Raw genomic sequence first — 22,721 nt, 5'->3', positions numbered from 1 at the left:
GTCAACTGTTAATTTTGCAGTTATCGTGTTTTGTATCATTTGCTTGATTTTGCATATGAATTCGCCACAAAACACTATTAAAATCTTAATACATACGAAGAGCGCCAAAGGCGTATCGGTATGAATTTACTAGTCATAATTTGTATGGAGTGAAATAACTTTAGCAGCACCCTGTATACTAAATACTCAATAGAAAACAAAAACTCCAAGAAATGACAATAAAACTTTAAACCTCTAAAGCGGATCTAAAAAAGCGGCAGAATATCTCGGTTTGACCATTGGATTTGACCCATTTAAAATTGGCTTTTTACATGTGGCATATAGGCCAACTGTGCAAAGTTTGAACCGAATTGGTACAAGCGTTTGGAAGTTATCGTGTTCACGGACGGACAGACGGACACCATCGACTCCCCTATAAAGCTTACAACTCTTTGCTCTGCCGCTTAATAAATTAAATTTGGGGAAAAGACACTGTTAAAGTGTTACCATACTAAAAAAAATGTGCCTTTCTAAACATCATGTACGTAATTAATACTCTCCCTCTGATAAATCCGATCACTGAATATTTTCACCGGAAAATCCAGAAAATTTATCACCATTATATAATCTTATGAAGAATTTACAAAATATTCACTCAAAGAACATTTTCCTTCTGGATATTCAGCTATAAACTGTCCACATTGTGTACCCCCAGGTACGCTAACTTCACACTAATGACTATTCCCTCCAAAACTAAACAAGATCGCACTTAAATTTGAAAAGTGGCACGTGATCAAACATCTAAGGCAGGACCCCCTTACGTTAGTTGTAGACAACGCTTTGACCTGAAGCACAGTAGGGAAGGAACGTAAAATAAAACACTCAAATTGTGAAAAGTTTGTTTAATAATGATCGCAATTATTAAGATTGTGAAAGCTAGGAAATTTAAGTCGAAATAAATTACATTGCAAAAATAAACTTTGAAAATAGAAATAGGCTAGGAAAAAAAAGAACTTACCAATAAAAAAACCAGCCGTCAAATTAATATCAAATTGTGTTGTAAAATTAATTGTTTGTAATGATGTGAATGCGTACAATAAAATTATAACGTCACAAAAAGTAGCAGGTAAACTTCAAGAGGTAACATATAGGTTAAAAACAAGTTTTGGGAATTGTGCATCAGGTAAGCAGGTACCAAGATTCTAAGAAAGGGTGAAATACACAGAAATTACGAATCGTAACTCATTTATCGCACATACATTCTAAACTGAAGAGCTTTGATTAGCGTAATCCCGCTCCTGCAAGATGGGTAACCCGCTCCTGGTTTCGGAGTTTCGAGCCTACAGTTGGATGTCGAAGACAATCACGGAATTAGGTGTCGTACTTCAAATGGTTACAATTTTTACCACCCCCGTGACTGCTTCATTCACGGGGAAAATTGTTAGTAACAAACAACAAGTCTGTACATACATCAAACGAATCGGTAATTTCCACATATTAAAATAAAATTATCAAAACTTATATGAATGTTACTTCAGGGACAAGACCAAGTAATCAACATCAATAAACATAAATTAAGCAAGTATTACACCAAAAACGTAAACAATTGCAAACAATAGCATAACGGTATCACATATGTGATTCTGCATTGCGGTTAAACCAAGTAAATTTCAAAAACAAAGATTCAAACACACAAAAAATATAGAATGTGGCATACAAAACACAAATACAATATAAAAAAGTGCAGAAATTACTACCTGCATTAAATAACACAAAATATCAACAAACATTTATGGAGCGACGCGTTCACGACCGCCATTCAAGACAAGATGCCCAAAACGTAACCCACATTCCCGCTTTTTAGATGGTGCAAGTAGCTTTTCCCCACCTAGAAATTGCATGGTTGCCAACTCTCAAAAATGTATGTATCGTCGTAAGTTGTATATACAGGGTGGGGTGGAACCTTTCAACATAACAATATTAGTCTTTGAAAAATTGGTCTCCGAATTCGTTCCCGGAAAAGTCACTCCCAGAATATTCATCAATGCAATATTCTTCCCAGAAAAAGTGGTTCCTAGGATTCTCTTGAAACTTCGTCTTCGGAAAGTTTACCCCCGTAATGAGAAATTCGTTTCCGTAAAATTCTTCTCTTCCGTAAAGTTTGCCTGTGAAAAAATTCACTCCTCCCCTGAAGATTCCGTTCCCGAATTCGTCCTCGGAAAATTCCCTCGCGGAATGTTTGCTACCGAAATATTACCTCCGGAAAGTTCCCCCCTGATATATTCACCCAGTAGCATATTTGCACCGGACTATTCATTCGGCTCCGAAGTCCTTTCAAAATTCTTTGCGGGAAAATTCACTCTCAGAATATTCATCAAAGCAATATTCTACCCGGAAAAGTTAGTCCCTAGGATTCTCTTGAAACTTCGTTTTCGGAAAGTTCGCTCCCGTAATGAGAAACTCGTTTCCGTAAAATTCCTCTCTTCCGTAAAGTTTGCCTGTGAAAAAATTCACTCCTCCCCTGAAGATTCCTTTCTCGAATTCGTCGTCGGAAAATTCCCTCGCGGAATGTTCACTACTGGAATATCACCTCCGGAAAATTGGCCTCGGAAATATTCACCCAAAAGCATATTCGCACCGGACTATTCATTCGGCTGCGAAGTCCTTTGAAAATTCGTCCTCTGAAAATTCACTCCCAGAATATTAATCAAAGCAATATTCTCCCCAGAAAAATTAGTCACTAGGATTCTCTTGAAACTTCGTCTTCGGAAAGTTCGCCTCCGTAATGAGAAACTCGTTTCCGTAAAATTCCTCTCTTCCGTAAAGTTCGCCTGTGAAAAAAATCACTCCTCCCCTGAAGATTCCTTTCTCGAATTCGTCGTCGGAAAATTCCCTCGCGGAATGTTCACTACTGGAATATCACCTCCGGAAAATTGCCCTCGGAAATATTCACCCAAAAGCATATTCGCACCGGACTATTCATTCGGCTGCGAAGTCCTTTGAAAATTCGTCCTCTGAAAATTCACTCCCAGAATATTAATCAAAGCAATATTCTCCCCAGAAAAATTAGTCACTAGGATTCTCTTGAAACTTCGTCTTCGGAAAGTTCGCCCCCGTAATGAGAAATTCGTTTCCGTAAAATTCCTCTCTTCCGTAAGGTTTTCCTGTGAAAAATTTCACTCCTCTCCTGAAGATTCCGTTCCCGAATTCGTCCTCGGAAAATTGCCCTCCGAAATATTCACCCAAAAGCATATTCGCACCGGAGTATTCATTCGGCTCCGAAGTCCTTTGAAGATTCTTTTCCGGAAAATTCTCCTCGGGAAAATCGGTCGTTGAATTCGCTCTCTCCCTTAAAATAACTCGTTCTTGAAAGCTTACTCAGGAAAACTCAAACCACAAAGGTTATCCTCAGGTCTGTGATAAACCGTATCTGTTACGGAGACGAATATGGTGGGAGCGAGTATTTCTTAGTCGATCTTTCTGCATTTTTGTTGAGCACATGCAAGAGATATCAAAATAGTTTTATGCACTACTTTCGTTGGGAAAATGCAGAAATGCTTCAGCTCCATTTTGAAATTTTGGAAACAATATTTACTTATAACGTAGAAATCTGGTAGTTCGGCATCCAAGAAGTGAAATTTGCGCATTTTCTGAACGCTTAGCGTCTATTTTACCATTCTCCTTCAGAAAAATAAAATTATACAATTTTCTGTAAATTAATTAAAATACAATTGATTCTCGTCGAAAATCTGCAAAATTTCTCTCTGGAAAATTCTCTCCAAAAATATTCACCCAAGGAGTTTGTTTTCTGAATATTCACCTAAATAATATTTTACGGAAATGAGGTTCGTAGTAATTCACTTCGTTTCCAAAATATTCTCAACCGGAATATTGACTGCCACCTAAAAAATTGATTGAAGAATATTGATTTTGAAATATATGAGCATGAATATTCATTTGTTCACGAACTTTTCTGAAAATTCGTCTTGTTTCGGAAAGTTTACTTCCATAACATCTTTCCTTAAGAAACTGGTCACCGGAAAATGCGCCTGCAAAATTCGTCGCACCTGAACAATTTATTCCCGGAATGTCTCCTAGGGAAAATTCACCCAAGAGAATATTTTGAGTTTTGTGTTTACTACCCCTATTAATTCGCCTTCGTATCCTGCACATTTATCTTTAGAACATTTTGAAAATTCTCATCCGGAAATTTAGACTTTGCTACAAACCAAACATTCATTTCGAATTTCGGAAAATGAAATCTCTGAAAGATAGAAAAGCTTACAAAACATATTACCCCGCACGCAAGCGGTCGACAAATAAAACAAGAAATCTGAAATTACTTACAGTTTTTGTTAACAATCCAACTAATCTGGTCGTACAAGGTTTACGATACTGGGCGCACTACAACTGACACAAAAAAACACTCGCTGACAGCTTCAGGAAGCTTCACCTCACACAGAATTAGATGACTGACAAACTGGTTTGATGAATGAGATGACATATTTTCGGTGGCTGTTAGGACGGTAAAAACTTTTAACTTTTAATAAGGGAGAACCGTAACGGAAGGCCTCGCTGTACTACAACTTGATTTTTGAGCTCGACAAAACTTTATGCGTAATCGAACACATTGGTTAACTTGCATCTGCACAAATTTATTATAAAAATGACGAACTGCGTCTTCAACAAAACCAATGGGGCTGACTGCCCGAGAACTTGGCGCAAACAAAATATGTACACGCTTTTCAACCGTCGCGAAACTAGCAGCTTCGTTTTCTTGTTGTCGCCAGTATTTAATAAAACACTGCGTGCACCATAAATATAAACTCCTTCTTTAAGAATTTTTAAATAAATCACCAATCACGATGGAACGCGCCAAACGTCGCCAACTTTTCCAACATGAAACGCTCAATTCGAAACACCACCAAAACATGCGCGTTAGTTAAATTTCGCCTAACATTAAAACTTTTTATCGCAAACGACCAGGTGTGTCCTTATCTAAATTGAATAAATTGCAAAAAAAGAGAAAACAAACACTGAAATAAAAATTCAAATAAAACAAACCGACTCTGTGCGTATTTCGTTAGTAATCCCCAATATGTACTTAATAAACTGAAATATTCTTATATATACAGGGTATCACGTCATTGTTTTTGGTATTTAAGCCGAAATACCAGTACAACACTACTGTACAGTGTACAGGGTGTTCTATTTAAAAAAATGAGGTTAGGTTACATACTTATTTTGAGACCAGCAGATTACTCAAAAATTATTATAATGAAATTTTTGTAATAAACTTGTTTCTGTTTTAATTAAGGAAAATAGGGTCATTCTGAAATTGACAATTTTTAGCGCATTTTTTAAGAATTAACAAAATGTGTTATTGTTTGCGTTTTGTCCCTCCGTCAGGACTCACCTCTGCAGTTTTGGACTACTTTCAGGGGAATGGTCCTGGAATTTTTTGCAATGTGTACTTTGAAGGTGGCCATCAAATTTCGCTGTCTCAAAGGAGAGCCCCTCCATGACTTGTTTCCTGAGATGTTGCTGAGATGAGCTGTTTTTGAAAGTAAAACGTGCATAACTTTTACTTGCCCTACTTTCTCACTCCTTATCAAAAAAGGAGTTGGGGGGGGGGGGGGGCTGGCACGAAAGGAATTCATTTCTACCAACCATACCCTCCTCCTCGACTTATCACCATTGCAGTACACACGCACTTTTTGTTTCTGCATAATGCTCAATTAGCGGTTCGTATACAAAACATAGCGATTAATTGGCGCGACAAATACAGCGACTGTGTTTGTACCTCATTTAAAATTTAAAAAAATTGAGTGTGTATTTACACTTCTCTTGACGAATGTTACTCGGAAATATAGAATCTTGTATTGGTGTACTGTGTGGAGTCGTGATATGTAGGAAATTGAAACATTTTTGTACTTCCCCAAACTGCTGAAGAGATTCAACATGTGGATTGTAAATGATATCAAAATTTTTAAAACACAAATTTGTCATAATAATTTATACACAACGAAGTGTATAATTTACTCGTGCATGTTGTCGTGTTTTTTTGCGCTTGAACTGAATGACGCTATACCATGCTTTTCTTACCAGTTACAGTGAGTGTTGTTTGTATTTTTGTGCAGGTCTTTGCCAGCTCGACGGATAACAATAACCACTTACTTCTGGAAATATTTACCAGACCTAAGTGTTAGGTAACTAATAGCCGCTTTAAAAGATTTATGTATCTGTTTAGCAGGTCTGTTTTTCTCTCTCCCCCCGCGTTTACAATTGCATAAAAGTTTTTACTATTTTCAACAGTGACTGGTCAATTTGGCCAATAATGAACTGGACGTCGGCCAACGCTGCGCTGACATCAACAAATCTGTAGCAACTGCCCACTTCTGTTATAAACTTAAAAATCGAATTTCATAGCTTATAAATTACAACTGAAAAAATGAGTTCGCGATGCTCAATTTCATCTTTGGAATTGTAAAACCCGCATTTCTCATCCTGAAAACAAACCTGTTAGCAGATATTTTAGTTTACTGTCGCTCATACTTTACTCATTGTGTTTAGCATCAGCAGAGCCAGGGGAGCGGGGATGGTTACGTTCTCGAATGCCCTGACAGCTCGCAACTGGAGCAAAACTCAGTTTATCAGCAGTTAGGTATACAGCCTCAAGGTCTGATAGAGAATCGAATGGTAACGTCGTGCCTACCTTCGTCTCCATTACGAACAACTTTTAATCCATCGGGTCAAGTTTTCAACTTCGCCTACCCACCTCCGCCAGAGCCATCATTCGAAACGCAGCTGCTGCAGAGGCTACAATCCCTCAGCGGTTACACGCCACCGTATCCCTTCAACTATCCGACCTTAATGCAGCAAAACCTCTACAACCCAGCGCTGATGAACAGCACCTACCAACTGCAACCGCCGCCTCAAAAGAAATTCTCGCACTCTCCCTTAATGCAGCCATACACGCACTCCGGAAGTCCGGTTTTGGAAAGAAGAGTCAGTCCAGCACGCTCGAGCGCCGACTATCAACTTCAGCAGGACCAAATGAACCACAACCAATTGCAAGTCAACCAGAGCGCTCAACGATTATCGCCGGGATCGCAGACGCAGCCTCCCACCTCGCCCACAGTGCAAAGGCGCGAGCCACAGTACATCAAGCCGCTTTCGCAGCTGGGAACCCTAACGACCACCGACGTACAGGGGAGGGTACGCGTAATCGTACCGGTTCCTTCCGGTTCGCGAGAGGACGACACCGGAAACCTACTAGCCTCGCTGCGAATCGGCGACGAGTTTAGGCCGTCGATCACGCGATCGACAAGCGAAAAGGTGCCGAACAGAAGTGAACTGATGTCCCAGGTACAACGGACTGCCTGGGCGCGGCACACAACCAAATAAATATAACTTTTACAATGTAGATTTTTAGGTGTGTTTCATGTTCATCAAAGTGCAAGACTCGGATATGTGACGAAACTGAGTGTACTAGTCAATTATAGTGAGACACGGTGAACCATCAGAAAATCGTTTAATTTCTGATCTGTAAGTAGCTCGTGTGATTCCATCACCTACTAAATGTATATAATGGTGCTTAACTTCTTCTCATAATCCCTCCATTCTGATAGTTGCGGACCTTCTGATATCAAATGTAGGAGCTTTTCCGTGGTTTATAATGGTTGGCACTGTTTTTCCAAAAATTATCTCCAGTATTTACTACTTATTTAATTTAGTATGTAATTTATTTACTATTTAATCTAAGTTTGTATAAATAATATGTTAAAAGTATTAGTTGTTTATACATTCGAACTGATTTATTTTAAAAGATGTGAAAAGGGAAATAAAAATTGAAAGACTTCGACTTGTTTATTCTTTTTAATGTTGTTCATTGTGTATCTTTGAAATAATATTTATGTTGGGTTTTTATTCATATTCAACCGAATACTTCAACAGTTGGGCCAATGGCTCAACACGTTACGCAATAGCTTTTCAGTTGAAAATATATAAGGGTTTAAGAATCCTATGGAGGGCTAAGATGGACGCGAATGGTGGTGTATAACACCTTCCAGATCCCTCAGCTACGCACATGGGTCAGCCCCTTTAGAGTTTCAGTTTTGGGGTCACCAAAAGATAAACTTGATTACTTATTGAAGTAATCTCTACGTGACCACTGGCTCATTCTAGCTCCGGGCATGTTCTATTGTTACTCCAAATGCACCTTCTATCGTTTTAAGTACTACCTCCACGAATAAGCCATCTGGTTCCATGGGTTACAATGGATGAAACCACACTACCTTTTTTTCCAATCCATAGATCCATGTGATTTTATCCGTTGCACATTTCCGCGAGTGCTCCCTTGTATGAATTATTGGAGAGCATTAGGGCAATGTTCATATCTTCTGGAAGAACTTAATTTATTTACAGGATGTCCATCCGGACTGACCGCTTGTGACCTCCTTTTTCCTTTGGCGATTTCGAGCATTAGATTCCGCCAAGAATCAAATTTCCAAAACTTTTCTTCTCGCGTCCCATGGATAGGTATCTGATCGATTTGCATTTAAAGTTAGAAACCTTCCTCTCACCTAGGCAAGTATCTATCTCTTCTTACGGCTATCCTTTTGCCCTACCACTACATGCCATGTCCGGTTTACTATATTTATTCTCTACTTTCCTGTGGCCATCTCAGATAACTATTTACCGGGTTATGTATTGAAGAAAGGTGGTACTGTATAATGTATGTGAGAGAAATAAAGCATGCAAAAGTGTCTCTTCAACATGTAGGTAAATAAGTTGAGTTGTATTTCAATTTGTGCCGCAAAGGAAGAGTTTTCGATTTATGCCTAGATTTATGCAATATAAATAAAACGAAACAGGGGATTAGGCTAGCAGTTAATCTCACTTCCAACATTTACCATTTCTGCACTCCTGGACTGTATTTACTGTAACTCCTGTAGTTCCTGTATTTCCCACCTCTACATTTTGTAGTTTGGGTTGTTGCTATACTTGTTTCTACAGTTCTTGTAATTTCTGTGTTCCTGTACCGGGTAACCCAATAAGACTGTTCCTCGGCCATATCTCGAGAACCGTTCGTCATATGACTTAGGGGTAAAAAAAATTATTGGGTAAATCGGTGATGAAGAAACGCTGGAAAATATTTTCAACTTCTAAAAATGACCAACAGAGGGCGTAACTGCCATCTTAAATTTTAAAATTGCATTTTGTTTAAATTTCGCATAATAAACTAAATAAAATTTTTTCACATTTTTAAAGAGAACCATTTTATCTATCATTTTCGTAATAACAAAATAGTATATTGAAAGACAAGTGTTACAATGCGACCTATTGTAATACGACTATCTTGTGGCACGAGTGGCGACGCGAAGCGTAGTCACGAGTGTCCGCAAGATAGGAGTATTAAAATAAAGCATTGTAACACGCGTTTTTCATACTATTTTTTCTATTTCGGTGCTTTAATTTAATTAAAAAGATCATTATCAGAAACTATAGGGAACATTAGAACTAACATGTTTTATGTTGGTAACACTTTTTATGCCGTTAAGTTTTAGGTTGGCAGCGTAGTAAGACTGACATTTTGAAGTTCAAACATGGAAGTACCCAACGAAGTACCTACTTGTACTAACTAGTAACTGCCAACTTAAGAGATGAGTTACCAAAAAAAAACGACTATAATCACTGTCTTTGTACAACTGTTTTCGGCCGAAAACAGTTGTACAAAATCATCATTGTGACACCGAAATAGAAAAACTCATTTATTTCAAAAACAAAGATGGTGCGGGCGTTCAATTGTTTTTGCAATAACCTGCTTTAACTTCTTAACCGTTTGACCGATTTTAACAAATTTGGTACGGTTTAAAAAATCATTCCTTGGGCAATGAGAATCAACCAAAATATAGTTAATTTAGTTGAATCCTTCTCCACCAGGGAGCTAGTTTTGACATTATGACCCAAAATCCTAAAAAAAATACTCAAAATATATCGCCAGCATATTAAATGCTTCTTGGTTAGAAATCAGCATTTTAGAAAAGATTACAAACTCAGAAAACTGCACTTGAATGTAAACATAGCAGAATAATTTACAAATTACGGCTGTTATTTTATAATGCATCGTGTTTCATTTGTTTAATTTTCCAAGGCCTACCTAAAAGTGTAGGGTCCTTTTTCAAACAATCTTTCGCGCCATTGACAAATACCGGAAATGCGTCAAATAAGATACACATACAATTTAAGCATTTTTATTAATTAATTAATCTCATTTTCCCAATATTTGATCATGGTGTCAAAACTAGCCCCCTGCCGGAGAAGGATTCAACTAAATTAACTATGTTTTTGATTCGTGTTGCCCAAGGAATGCTCTTTTCAACGATACCAAATTTGTTACAAACGGTCAAACCGTTAAGAAGGTTATTGCAAAAACAATTGAACGCCCCACACCATCTTTGTTTTTGAAATAACTGAGTTTTTGTTTTTACGAAAATGATAGATAAACCGGTTCTCTTTAAAAATGTGAAAAAAGAATGTTTAGTTTATTATGCGAAATTTAAAGAAAATGCAATTTCAAAATTTTAGAGGGCAGTTACGCCCTCTGGTGGCCATTTTTAGAACTTGAAAATATTTTCCAGGGATTCTTCATAACCGATTTATCCAATAATTTTTTTACCCCTAAGTCATACGACGAACGGTTCCCGAGATATGGCCGAGGAACTTATTGAGTCACCCGGTACATTCTGTAATTTATATAAGTATTGTAACTTCCACTATTAATGTTGTTATTGTAGATTTGTGACCCAGTGGTATCTATAATGGCAGTTTCTCCAGTTGTAATGTGTTTCCTATGTCCATGTACATTCTGTAGTTCCTATGATGTAACCGGGACTGTTTGAAAAGAACTTCGGGTTCATGGTTATATTTGTTAAATCTTTCTAATAAACTTTTTTCCTTTTTCCTTCGTGCTCAGTACTTTTGGACCTACCTTCCGTACTTTTACGTCACAGATAAAAAGGGTTAAGAATAAGAAAGGATACGATTAATTTATCTTGCACTGAAGTAATGTTACCTCCACGTCCCGTCGGTACGCCACGTATTTGTTGATATTTACTGACAGACTCGTTGACTTGTAGTTGCTCCTTAGGTTATGAACTCATTGAGCAAAACTTACCCTTTTCACTTTGCCACTTTGGTACACAAAACAACGAAATCTACACAACATGCAAATGAACGTACTTACTGTCTGCAAGCGCTCGTTATTTATGTTGCAAACGTTGTAGCTTACGATATAAATAAAATATGCAATTCTCTAAACTACGACGACAAAGGCAGGATTAATTAAAACGAAAGGCTTGGTCTAATCTTTTCACAGCAATGTTCAATTTGAATGGCCAATGCTTCATAAATACAACATGCGGCGTTTTACTAACAATAGGTTTCAATCGTACCTCGATTGGCGTTAAAATGTATATCGAAACCAACTTGTGAAACAATATTTAGCACTTTTTTCTTTCCGCTTTCCGCGAACTGCATTTATACTACTCCTTAAGCTATATGTCAACCCGCACCTAGTACAGACCCTCCTTTGACCTATTATAAACTCGTGACAAAAAAATTTCCAACTTCAGAATGTAGGGTATATTTTCTTAGTTAAAGGAAAAATTGTCGAATATTTTGTAGTTTTGGGTATAAGTATACAGGGTCAGGTAAAAAAGTGATGGGAGATAACCTCATTTTTTTAAATGGAACACCCTGTATATTTTCACCTAAAAATAGCATATTAAATTCTTTTTTCAAAACTATAACACTTGGGTTGATATTCAAAAAAGATGCGAGCAAAAAATAAAAACAAAGTTATGGGACATAACCTCATTTTTTTAAATGGAACACCCTGTATATTTTCACCTAAAAATAGCATATTAAATTCTTTTTTCAAAACTATAACACTTGGGTTGATATTCAAAAAAGATGCGAGCAAAAAATAAAAACAAAGTTATGGGACATAACCTCATTTTTTTAAATGGAACACCCTGTATATTTTCACCTAAAAATAGCATATTAAATTCTTTTTTCAAAACTATAACACTAGGGTTGATATTCAAAAAAGATGATGCGAGCAAAAAAGAAAAACATATTCAACAGAATTAAAAAAAATAAAAAAGGCCAAATAAAAAAATTTTTTGAATTATTTAACTTTTTGAATCACCATTGAATTTTTTTAAAATTGTTAAAGTAATATTTTCAAAAAATAATTTTATGCTATCTTTTACACATACAGGGTTTTTTTTACCTTGCTCCGTACACTTATTTTAAAAACGGCAGATTATTCAACATTTTAACCTAAAAAATAGTATATTAAATTCTTTTTTCAAAAATATAACACTAGAGTTTTTATTTTAAAACCAGGTGTCAAATTCTTGACAGAATAGCTTCCTAGCTGAAACCAAAAATTGCCAACATATGTACGCACTTACAGACGGGAAAAATTTATTCTTTAAAAGTTGCTTAAAATGATCTAAAACGTCAATTTTTACGCATGCATTTTGTTTGCTTTTATTAGAGGGACCTACCATCCAAATTTCGTTAAAATTGCTCCATAAATAAGAAAGTTGGATGTTGCACATGCGCAACACTATTTTTTGCGCATGCATTTTGTTAGCTTTTATTAAAAGGACCTACCATCTAAATTTCGTTAAAATTGTTCCATAAATAAGAAAGTTGCATTTCTGCGCATGCGCAACACGATTTTTGCGCATGAATTTTGTTTGCTTTTATTAAAGGGACTTACCATAGAAATTTCGTTTAAATTGCTTCAGAAACAAGATCGTTGCGTTTTGCACATATGCAACACAATTTTTTGACTGACAATTTTTTTCTCCGTCTTTTGATAACATAACCCGGCCCAATTTTTTGTAGGTTGTACACAGGAAAATAAGGTCTTCCAAATAATAGAATAAAAATTTTAGGTTGCTATTTGAAAAAAAAAGTTCGATGCCGTTACGGCGCTCCAAAATTTTTTTTCAAAAATCCGGCCCGTTATTTTTCTGTTCGGTATGCCTAAAACATATATACAAAATTTCAACAAAATCCGTCGAGCCGTTTTCTCAGAAAATTGCCAACAAACGTACGTACGTACGTACGTACATACAGACGGAAAAAAATTTTATTCTTTAAAAGTTGCTTAAAATGGTCTAAAACGTCGACATTTGATGAAATTTTGAAATGTTCAAAAAACGGCTATCGCAATAGCTACCTAGCACATGCTAGGAAGCTAAAAATTCAAGTGATTCAGAAAAAATAAAAACATATTCAACAATTAAAAAAATAAATACGGCCAAATACAACAAATTTTTGAATTATTTAATTTTTTTGAATCTTTTAATTTTTTTAAATTGTTACAGTAATATTTTTTAAAAAATAATGTAATATGCTTTTTTTCACATAAAAATATTATACAGGGTGTTTTCTACCTTACTCCGTATACTTATTTTGAAAACGGCAGATTATTCAACACTCATTATAATGAAACTTTTGTGAATTTTCTGTATTTCTTTTAAAATTATAGGGTCATTCTGAAATTGCCAACTTTTTAACTTTTCCCCGTATCTCTTGTATGTACAAAAAGAGAGTTAGATGAAAATACTCGAGCGCGTCAGCTACCGATAGTGTATATTCCTCCCGTGTCTATGATATTGGAGGTATGTTAAGCTGGCGGTTTGCATGATTGGAGAGGCTATACGGAAGTGTAGAAAACGGGGTTTTAAGTTTGTCCTCTTCTCACTCCCTTACGTCACGCTCAAATCGTCAGATTATTAAAATGCACACTTTGCAACACGTAGTCAACCCACCTTACCTTAATCTGATGCGGTCGAGTATTGCTAACGCTCGATTTTTTTTACTATTCAGATGTAGCGGAGGTGCTCCGCAGGGTGCAACGTATCCATCTTTATGTTAATCTGCCGCGATTGAGTAACTTCCAAATCCCTTATAGAGCTCAATTTTCTACTGATTAGAATATGCATCAATCGTTCATGTATTTCAAATTTCGAAACCACTTTACTGTTGGTCGGGTACATTGAGATAGAAAACTAAGTCGGGTAGACCACACAGTAGATAAGACTGCCAATGGTCTTATGCATTCAATACAAAATGGGCGTGTAACGCGATACATTACGATCGAATTTTTTAGGTGGTCTTATTATTTACAAGGGTTTTTTAAATTTCTACGTTACTTTGGCGAGTGGTTTCGAGAACAACTCGGACTTTTAAATACCCCGTGGACTATGATTGACAGATCTAAAACGAATTCTATTCGATGGGGGATGTCCTGATTAGTAAAAAAATCGGACCATAGGGGGCGTTGACCTGAGAGCTGAGAACTCGAATAATTACATAGGGAACCATACTTGGAACCATATCACATTAATCGGATCCAAGAAGAAGAGGATAATGAGGATGAGGATACATGTAATTTGAAACCACAATTGAGGTCACTAACCTTGGATGACATTGAAAATGTAATTTGACACTACAATTGAGGTCATTGACTTTGTATGCCTTCGAACATGTAATTTGACACCCAAAAAATGGAGACATTGACCTTGTATTCCCTTAAAAATGTAATTTGACACCATAAAAATTGAGACCTTGTAAGTTCACCAACAGATGGCGAGCGGCCTAGAACTGGTCCAGGTCCGGATTTATATGACTGTAATTGAAATTTTTTTTAACTAATTGTGAAATGCTTCGGAAATTAATATATTTCGAGGAAACGAGATAGTATAAATAGCGAACATCCAATTTTGGGGCATAAACTTCATTTATTTTGGTCCCTTTGATAGAATTCGGCTATGGTTGGAAACCGTTTTGCCATATAATATATTTTTATTACGATCTTTATAAAATCACCGATATCTATCCTAGGTCTACCACTTTTCGGCTTTGATTTTGAAGTTGTTCCAGTAGTGCAATATCAGTGAACACCCCCATTTTTGAATGATTGTTGCTAAGTTTCCAATTACTATAATATATCTGTTCGAATTTAATATTTATGCAACTATTAAATAGCCGCACTTTCTTTCAGATGAGTTCGGCCGCAAAAGTCGAAAGATGGTTCGAACTAATAGAACCACTGCCAATCTCGCGTCCGGAAAGCGGATTCGTATCCTACCAGGAGCACGAACACGAAGACGAAGAGGAACATCGGGCGATCTTGGAGGGAACACGCTCGCTACTATCAAAATTGAGTATTCGCAAACAACGTAAATTGTTAGGTCTTAAATTGGGTAAAGTTACTACCTTTTGACTGAAATGATTTTGATTAACTTTTTTTTATAATCAATTATTAGTTGTAGGGTGTAATTCTAATGTTTAAAACGTGTAACCGTTAAATTTTACTAAATTACGAAATTATCTTAGGTTTTCAAGCGGGGTTTCACTTGTAGAAATCGTTATACCGAAATGAAAATATTTTCTTTGGCCGCTATAGACTCGATACGAAAGCGTATCGGTTGCTATAAGGGTTGTTGCGATTGAGGGGAGATTACAGTGTAGAAGTAAGATTCTCGACTGGTATCTTAATTTATCCATTTAGTATTAGTAGGTAATAACGTATTGATGTTTCCAGCAAACAAACATGACTTAAATATAGTTTCTTTACGATCATTTTTATAAACATTTTTTGTATTTTGTATATTTTTATAAAGACTTCAAAGCGATATTTAATATTGTTGATGTGACTAAATGTTAGCTTTAAAATATGTATTCAATAAAATAATTTTCTCGATTGATCTCTTGGCATTTGTTCACAATTATGGGGTAGGTTTTTCGTATTTGTAATATGAGATAAACAATCTACGCATAAGATATCAACTGCTGACGCCAGTGCCATACCCCCCCCCCCTCCTCCTGATCTAACAATGAGGATGGAGAAAAATAATCACCCAATCTTGACAACTCTAACAGTTCTGGATTACGCAGGCAAAAAATTATAAAAAACGTCGTTTTCTGGTCGATCCCTTTTGTAAGCCTCCTCCCCCTTATCTCTTGTTCTTCATATATCGCTTTCTCTTTCAAAAATCCTTCTCGGTTTTATATCTTATCTTCATTTTTTTTCCTGCTCTTCGTGTTTTTCTCTTTTGTTCTCTAAACTATTCGTCTATTTCCACTTATATTCTTTTTTCATAATTGCTTTTCATAATCCATGTCCCACCATACGCAATTGTAAGAAAAATGTCGCATAATTAATGCCAAAAAAAGACACGAAGTGACAAAACAAGTTATGAGACAAATGGGTTTCCCTCTTTAAACACCGCCGACAGAATTTCAATGATAACTCATGGTTCAAATTCGGGGATCACCATTGGGATCTCCGTGAGAGATACAGTGGAGCCGAGATAGTAACGAAGCACGCAGTTTTCATACCAGAATTTATGAACACACCGTACGTATAGACGACCGCTACCACCTTTATAAAACACCCGGTATCTAGAGGTGATTCGTTACGAAAAGTGTTGTTCCGTACCTATTTGTTTCTCTTCGGAGTTGGAGAGAGAAGGTAGAAGTAGGTACCTTTTTTATTTTTAAAGCCGTGTAATCGCTGATAAAGGTTTGATTAGGTGACGTATATAATTGATCAGTTTTATAATTCTTCCCGTAGAGATATGCAAATTATTTTTGTAGCATCCGAGAGTTCTCGGCCTGGGGAAGCTCAGGAGAAATTAATATTTCATGATTTCAGTTCCCTTCATTCCTTAATAACCGATTATAGTTTCTCAGTGTTAAGCGAAAAAAACGAGCATTAGAGCTGCAAATTTGACGAATCTTGGGAATGAAAAGAACCATCGGAAAATGAAAAATTGGAACAATCTGAAAAGTCTGAGGAGGCTGAAAGAGTCTGAAGAGCCTGAGGAGGCTGAGGAGTCTGAAGAGTCTGAAAAGAGTTTGAAGATCCTGAAGAGTTTGAAGGATTTGAAGAATCTGAAGAATCTGAAGAATCTAAAGAATCTAAAGAATCTAAAGAGTCTAAATAGTAAAGAGTCTAAAGAGTAAAGAGTCTAAAGAGTGTAAAGAGTCTAAAGAGTCTAAAGAGTGTACAGTGTCTAAAGAGTCTAAAGAGTCTAAAGAGTCTAAAGAGTCTAAAGAGTCTAAAGAGTCTAAAGAGTCTAAAGAGTCTAAAGAGTCTAAAGAGTCTAAAGAGTCTAAAGAATCTAAAGAATCTAATGAATCTAAAGAATCGTAAGCACAATTATCATTGTCACTACCAAAAGAAAAGCGTCCAAATGATTTGAACAACTTGAATAAACTAATAGAAGGAAAAAATGGAAGTATCGGGTGAAATCATGATCCTCGGTTCTCCAAAGCAAGTTGTTAAATTCCGGCAGCGTTTGTATGTTAGGCGAGAAAGCTAAGGATAGCTTATCTAATTCATTGTGGAAAGTACTTGAAATGTGACCATAAAGTAGACTTCCGACGATAGCAAACCAGCAGCTGACAAAAAATTAACAATTGAATCCTTCAATATTTCAGCAATCAGGTCACAGTCTTGAAAGGCACGTTAACTGCTCAAATTTTGAAACAGCGAAATATATAATCGCCTTGTGCCGCTAGGTACAGATCAATTACATTTTACAGTAAACAGAAGCTTGATTAATTTCCGCGACGATTTTCATTATACACGAAAGCACGCGAAAATGTTAGTAATTCAGTGTAAAAGGAGTGGTGGATCAAAAGGGTAGTAATTAACGGTGATTTTAAAACTAATTACAGTAAAATAGGTAAATTATCCTCACGAATACGTACCTACCTAGTTTGGAGCAACTAGAAATTAAACGACCTACACTTTTCCCTCTATTATTCGTCATTCCCTTTGGCCGTTTAGATCGACTACACTCTTACCTCCAAAGGCTATAGAAAAATAATTAACCTCCGACCGCACGCTGAAAGGTTTTTTTCTTGTAGATCTTGGCCTGTAGAATTCAAAATACTACGGTAGTTTTTTCTTATCTTTGGAAATGGGATTCTTTTCGGATAGCTCTTGTTGAACTTCACCTGAAGACAGTACAATAAAACAATAATATTTACTTGTTTATTAACGAAATTCTTATTTTATTAATCGCCTCGCTAAAAGAAAAATACAAGTTAGTAAGTGGGGCCGGGTATGAGGCAACTGAAACGAGTAAATAAAAACACACATTTGTTTAAGCTCAGAGTAATTTCAGCGATCAGCCGGTGAGAAATGGTTTATTCCATTTTCATTAATCAGAAAATGCATATCAAAATCGAACTAGTAAGCAACTTAAGGTGTTTTTAAAAGACAATGTGTATTTCGTACAAATGGCAAAATTCGACTACCTTCAGTAGCTTAAACTAATTGAGCCTTGGCTTTCAAAACATAAATTTAAATGGCAAATGAAAAACTACTAAAAACGAAGGAATACACTGCAAATATTTAAAGAAGAATCTTTACAACTAAATGCTCTCTAAAGGGAGTCCTTTGGAAAATAATCGGTGTTTTTTGCCACGAACAATATCATTTCTTTTCACTGACAAACCCTTTAGAGAAAAAATAAGTTTAGGCATTTAAGAAGGAAAAAAGAGAGCAAGAATGGAGGAATGGTTGAAGAAAGGGTTACAAGTAGATGCCACGGTAAAAGAAGTGGGGACAGATAAAATATAGAGAAATAAAATAATAACGACGTTGGAGGGGGAACTAGGTATACAGAGATGACAAGTTTATTTCAAAGGAAAGAACAGTATAAGAGAGATTAAAAAAACGTCAGAAGCTGAAAGGTGAAAAGTGAAGAGAGTAAGATGATGATCAATGGTGAAAAAGGAGAACTACAGTTAGAATAACATAATAAAATAATTGGTAAAAACAGAAAATGAGAGCAAAGAGAGAGTGAAGAAGGAAAGAGATGGAAATGTGAAGAGGAAAGGATAGAAAGGCGAAATAAAAGAGAAAGAACACGTGGTAGAAAGCAAATATTAAGATTTCTTAAATTTGATTAGAGGATACGTGGAATTTCTGAAAACATGGATTGTAGAGAAGAACTGCGAAAAAATGAAGACTAAGATACCGCGAAGAAGAATAAAGAGTAGGGTGAAAGTAGAAGTGTAATATCAGGAGGATAACAAAACTAATTTAGGGAATCGAGGAAAGAGAATAACGAAGAGCAGGTAATGCATGATAGGTTAAAACTGGAGGGAAATGAATGGGAGTAGTAACGATTTATAATTAAGAACGTGAAAGATTTTAGAATTAAAATAACAAATATGCATTAGAGAGAAGAGGGAAATATATTGGGTATCAATGGGAAACAAGTTAAAAAGTAATCGTAAACGATTTACATAAAGCGCATTTCCACTTGCATTCATTTCCCATTTGTAAGATGCAACTTCTGTTAAAATCGTAAAAATCATGCCACAAATATGAAAGATAGCGTTGCACATGGGCAATCCATTGTTGACGTGCTACTTCAATTTCAGTTTATGAGAAGAATTTCATATCAATGCTTTTCTAAATAAGAAAGTTGGAACTGCGCATGCGCAAACCTAAATTTTAAAACTAATTTACTATAACTAACTAATAAACTAAGATTTTCCTTTGTTCCAAGCGCCTAAGTATCAAATTTCACTTAAATAGTTCCATAGATAAAAAAGTTGGCACTGCGCATGCGCAAAACCAAATTTTGAAATTGGCGTTTGATTTTCCTTTATCCCAAGTGCCTATGTATCAAATTTCGTTTAAATTCTTCCAAAAATAAAAAAGTTGGCACTGCGCATGCGCAAAACCAAATTTTGAAATTGGCGTTTGATTTTCCTTTATCCCAAGTGCCTATGTATCAAATTTCGTTTAAATTCTTCCATAAATAAAAAAGTTGGCACTTCGCATGCGCAAAACCTAATTTTGAAACTGGCGTTTGATTTTCCTTTATCCCAAGTGCCTATGTATCAAATTTCGTTAAAATTCTTCCATAAATAAAAAAGTTGGCACTGCGCATGCGCAAAACCAAATTTTGAAATTGGCGTTTGATTTTCCTTTATCCCAAGTGCCTATGTATCAAATTTCGTTTAAATTCATCCATAAATAAAAAAGTTGGCACTGCGCATGCGCAAAACCAAATTTTGAAATTGGCGTTTGATTTTCCTTTATCCCAAGTGCTTATGTATCAAATTTCGTTTAAATTCTTCCATAAATAAAAAAGTTGGCACTGCGCATGCGCAAAACCAAATTTTGAAATTGGCGTTTGATTATCCTTTATTCCAAGTGCCTATGTATCAAATTTCGTTTAAATTCTTCCATAAATAAAAAAGTTGGCACTGCGCATGCGCAAAACCAAATTTTGAAATTGGCGTTTGATTTTCCTTTATTCAAAGTGCCTATGTATCAAATTTCATTCAAATACTTTTATAAGTAAAAAAGTTTGCAATTCGGTTTATAAATGGTCGAGATGCGAAAAGGGCACTGTGAATTTTGAATCGATTCGACTCAACTTTTTGCATTGCGTATTATTATGGCTAAATCTATGCCCATATTGAATTTCATGCAATTCAGTTCATAACTAACGGAAATGTAAAAGCGATCGAACATTTCTAAATCTCACACGGACAGATAGATGGACAGACAGACAAAGGAACAGACGGAGAGACCAACCGGCAGGCGACAGATAGCAATGCAAAATTATAAACGATCTCTAGGATCGTTAATAAACGGCAAAAGTGTAAAATTATGGAACATGTAAAAAACGGTTTTTTGTTTTTTTTACAATAACTTTTTTTGTAAGCGGTACAGAAAAAATTCCTTCCTTGGTACAAGACTCGACACCATAACGAACCAAATAGCGAAAAAAGTAGAACAATAGCTCTTAAGATAAAGAACTAGTAGCGTCGCAAAGTTAGCGGACGGACGGACGGACGGACGGAGAAAGTGGCCACAATAGCGCATTTTTTTTTATTTTTGTGGAAATGCGCTAAAAAGAAACAAGAAAAAATCGTCAAGGGATTAAAATGCAACAACACAAAAGAATTTCTATTAGAACTGCTAGAAAAGAGAGGATGGAATGGAGTATGATGAACGGAAACATATTGTGTGATAGCAGGAACAGTACACATACATGGGGAAGGTCGGTAATAGATTTCATCAGAGTTTAAAAAAGGAATGAATAAAGAATGCATTAAAGAATTCATGGAACAAAGACGGAATGAGTCCGGTGGAGATAATTTTAAAAAAGGAAATTTAAAAAAGCAAATATTTTAGCGACACAAAGACGAAGAAACAAGTAAAATAAATAGGAAAGAAAAGAAAAAAGAAGAAGAAAGAAGAGTAGGACTTTAGAGAACAAAAGAGAAGAACAAAGAAGCAAGTATTTAAAAAAAACAGAAATTAACAGATTCAAAACAGAGGATTTTGACTGTTTATAAATAGAGAAACGAGAAAATATACTGCAAAACAGGGTGAAATTAAAATACGGGATGGAAAGAAGTAGGTGAGTAGTAGAGAGATTTGTTTGTGTCTGTTCGCAACTTTTCTTTGGTAATAGTTCTAATTTTTGGATCATTACAAAGACCACAAATAATGACCGGACGTCCTGTAGGTATATAAGAATATTTCAATTTATTAAGTAAATCTAGGGGACTGTTTACGAAATAAACACTTACTCAAATTGGATGGGTTGCTGGAGGTGGACACATCTGGTCAAGTTTGCGTGTTTTGTGAGGGGTTGCATCTGGTTGTTGCGGAAACGAGCTTTTTGTTAGGCAAAATTTAATTAAAGCACCTATAGTGGTTCTGATAAGAAGATGGAGGTGTTTTACGAAGATGTGCGCATTTCATGTTGGAGAAGTGGGGACGTTTGGTGCGTTCCGTTCCGTTTGAAAATTCATAAAGAATGAGTGGAAGTGATGGTTCCTTAAATACTGGAGATAATGAGAAGACGGGCTTTTTTCTTTCGCGGCGGTTTGAGGGTGTGGAATTTTTACGCTAATTTTTTCGGGTAGTCGGCCTGTGTATGTGAACACGTATTTCGTCAGTATTGTAATAAAGTGTGTAGAAGAAGTTAAGCAACTTAATAAAAGATATAAGATATTACATCGTCAAATGAAGTAGTAAAAAGCTCGAGAGAAGTTTTTAAGGCGTTTTGTCCGTTAACGGAACAAGTTGTTGTTACTAAAAGTTGAGTAAACCAAGTAGTGGTTGCATAGTAAAGCCCTTCCCCAAGGTTTGTCATTTATTAAAAGTGTTCTACCGTCCTGAAAGTCACCCAATTTTGTCTTCAAATTCAACAAGCCAGATTTTGTCATCAGGTTCAGGGTTATCAAGAACAAGTGAAGTTTCCTAAAACTGTCAGTGAGTGTTTTTTTGCTGTGAGACCACCTAGTATCGCAAACCTTTACGACCAAATTGATTGGATTATTTCATAACTCTAAGTAATCAACATAATTTATTTATTGGTCTCTCGAACGCCTGCGTGCGTGGCATGTGTAAAAAAAAATCTAAATGTTTTTCTTTTTTCCAGCATTGTTGTTTTAATTTTTGTTTTTTGTTTTGCGGAATAACATTTCAGAGGTTCGACCCTATATATACAACCTACGATGATGCACACATTTTTGAGAGCTGGCAACAACGCCATTTTTAGATCAGGAAAGCGGTTTGCATTTCTTTTTTATTTATTATATTTATATTTATTTTCATTTTTTTTTAGTGGTTTGAATGCAATATTTTATATTTTTTGTAA

At 35.9% G+C, this 22,721-nt stretch overlaps 1 protein-coding gene across 3 annotated transcripts in view; it reads left to right on the top strand.

The window, feature by feature from the left end:
• LOC116173716 (carboxyl-terminal PDZ ligand of neuronal nitric oxide synthase protein) overlaps nucleotides 1-7,840 on the top strand; it is an 89,258-nt gene extending 81,418 nt beyond the window's left edge. For all 3 annotated transcript variants that reach the window (XM_031491374.1, XM_031491372.1, XM_031491373.1), the window contains one exon: nucleotides 6,553-7,840. In XM_031491374.1, the coding sequence (XP_031347234.1) occupies nucleotides 6,553-7,386 (834 nt within the window). In that variant the 3' untranslated portion in view covers nucleotides 7,387-7,840. The remainder of the gene's footprint in view (nucleotides 1-6,552) is intronic.
• Nucleotides 7,841-22,721: the final 14,881 nt, after the last annotated feature.

The sequence above is a fragment of the Photinus pyralis genome, unplaced genomic scaffold, assembly GCF_008802855.1.
Source record: "Photinus pyralis isolate 1611_PpyrPB1 unplaced genomic scaffold, Ppyr1.3 Ppyr1.4_LG6, whole genome shotgun sequence".
NCBI classification, from domain to species: Eukaryota; Metazoa; Arthropoda; class Insecta; order Coleoptera; family Lampyridae; genus Photinus; species Photinus pyralis.
The sequence above is the reverse complement of the archived record's forward strand: the minus strand, read 5'-3'. Positions and strand labels throughout refer to the sequence as shown.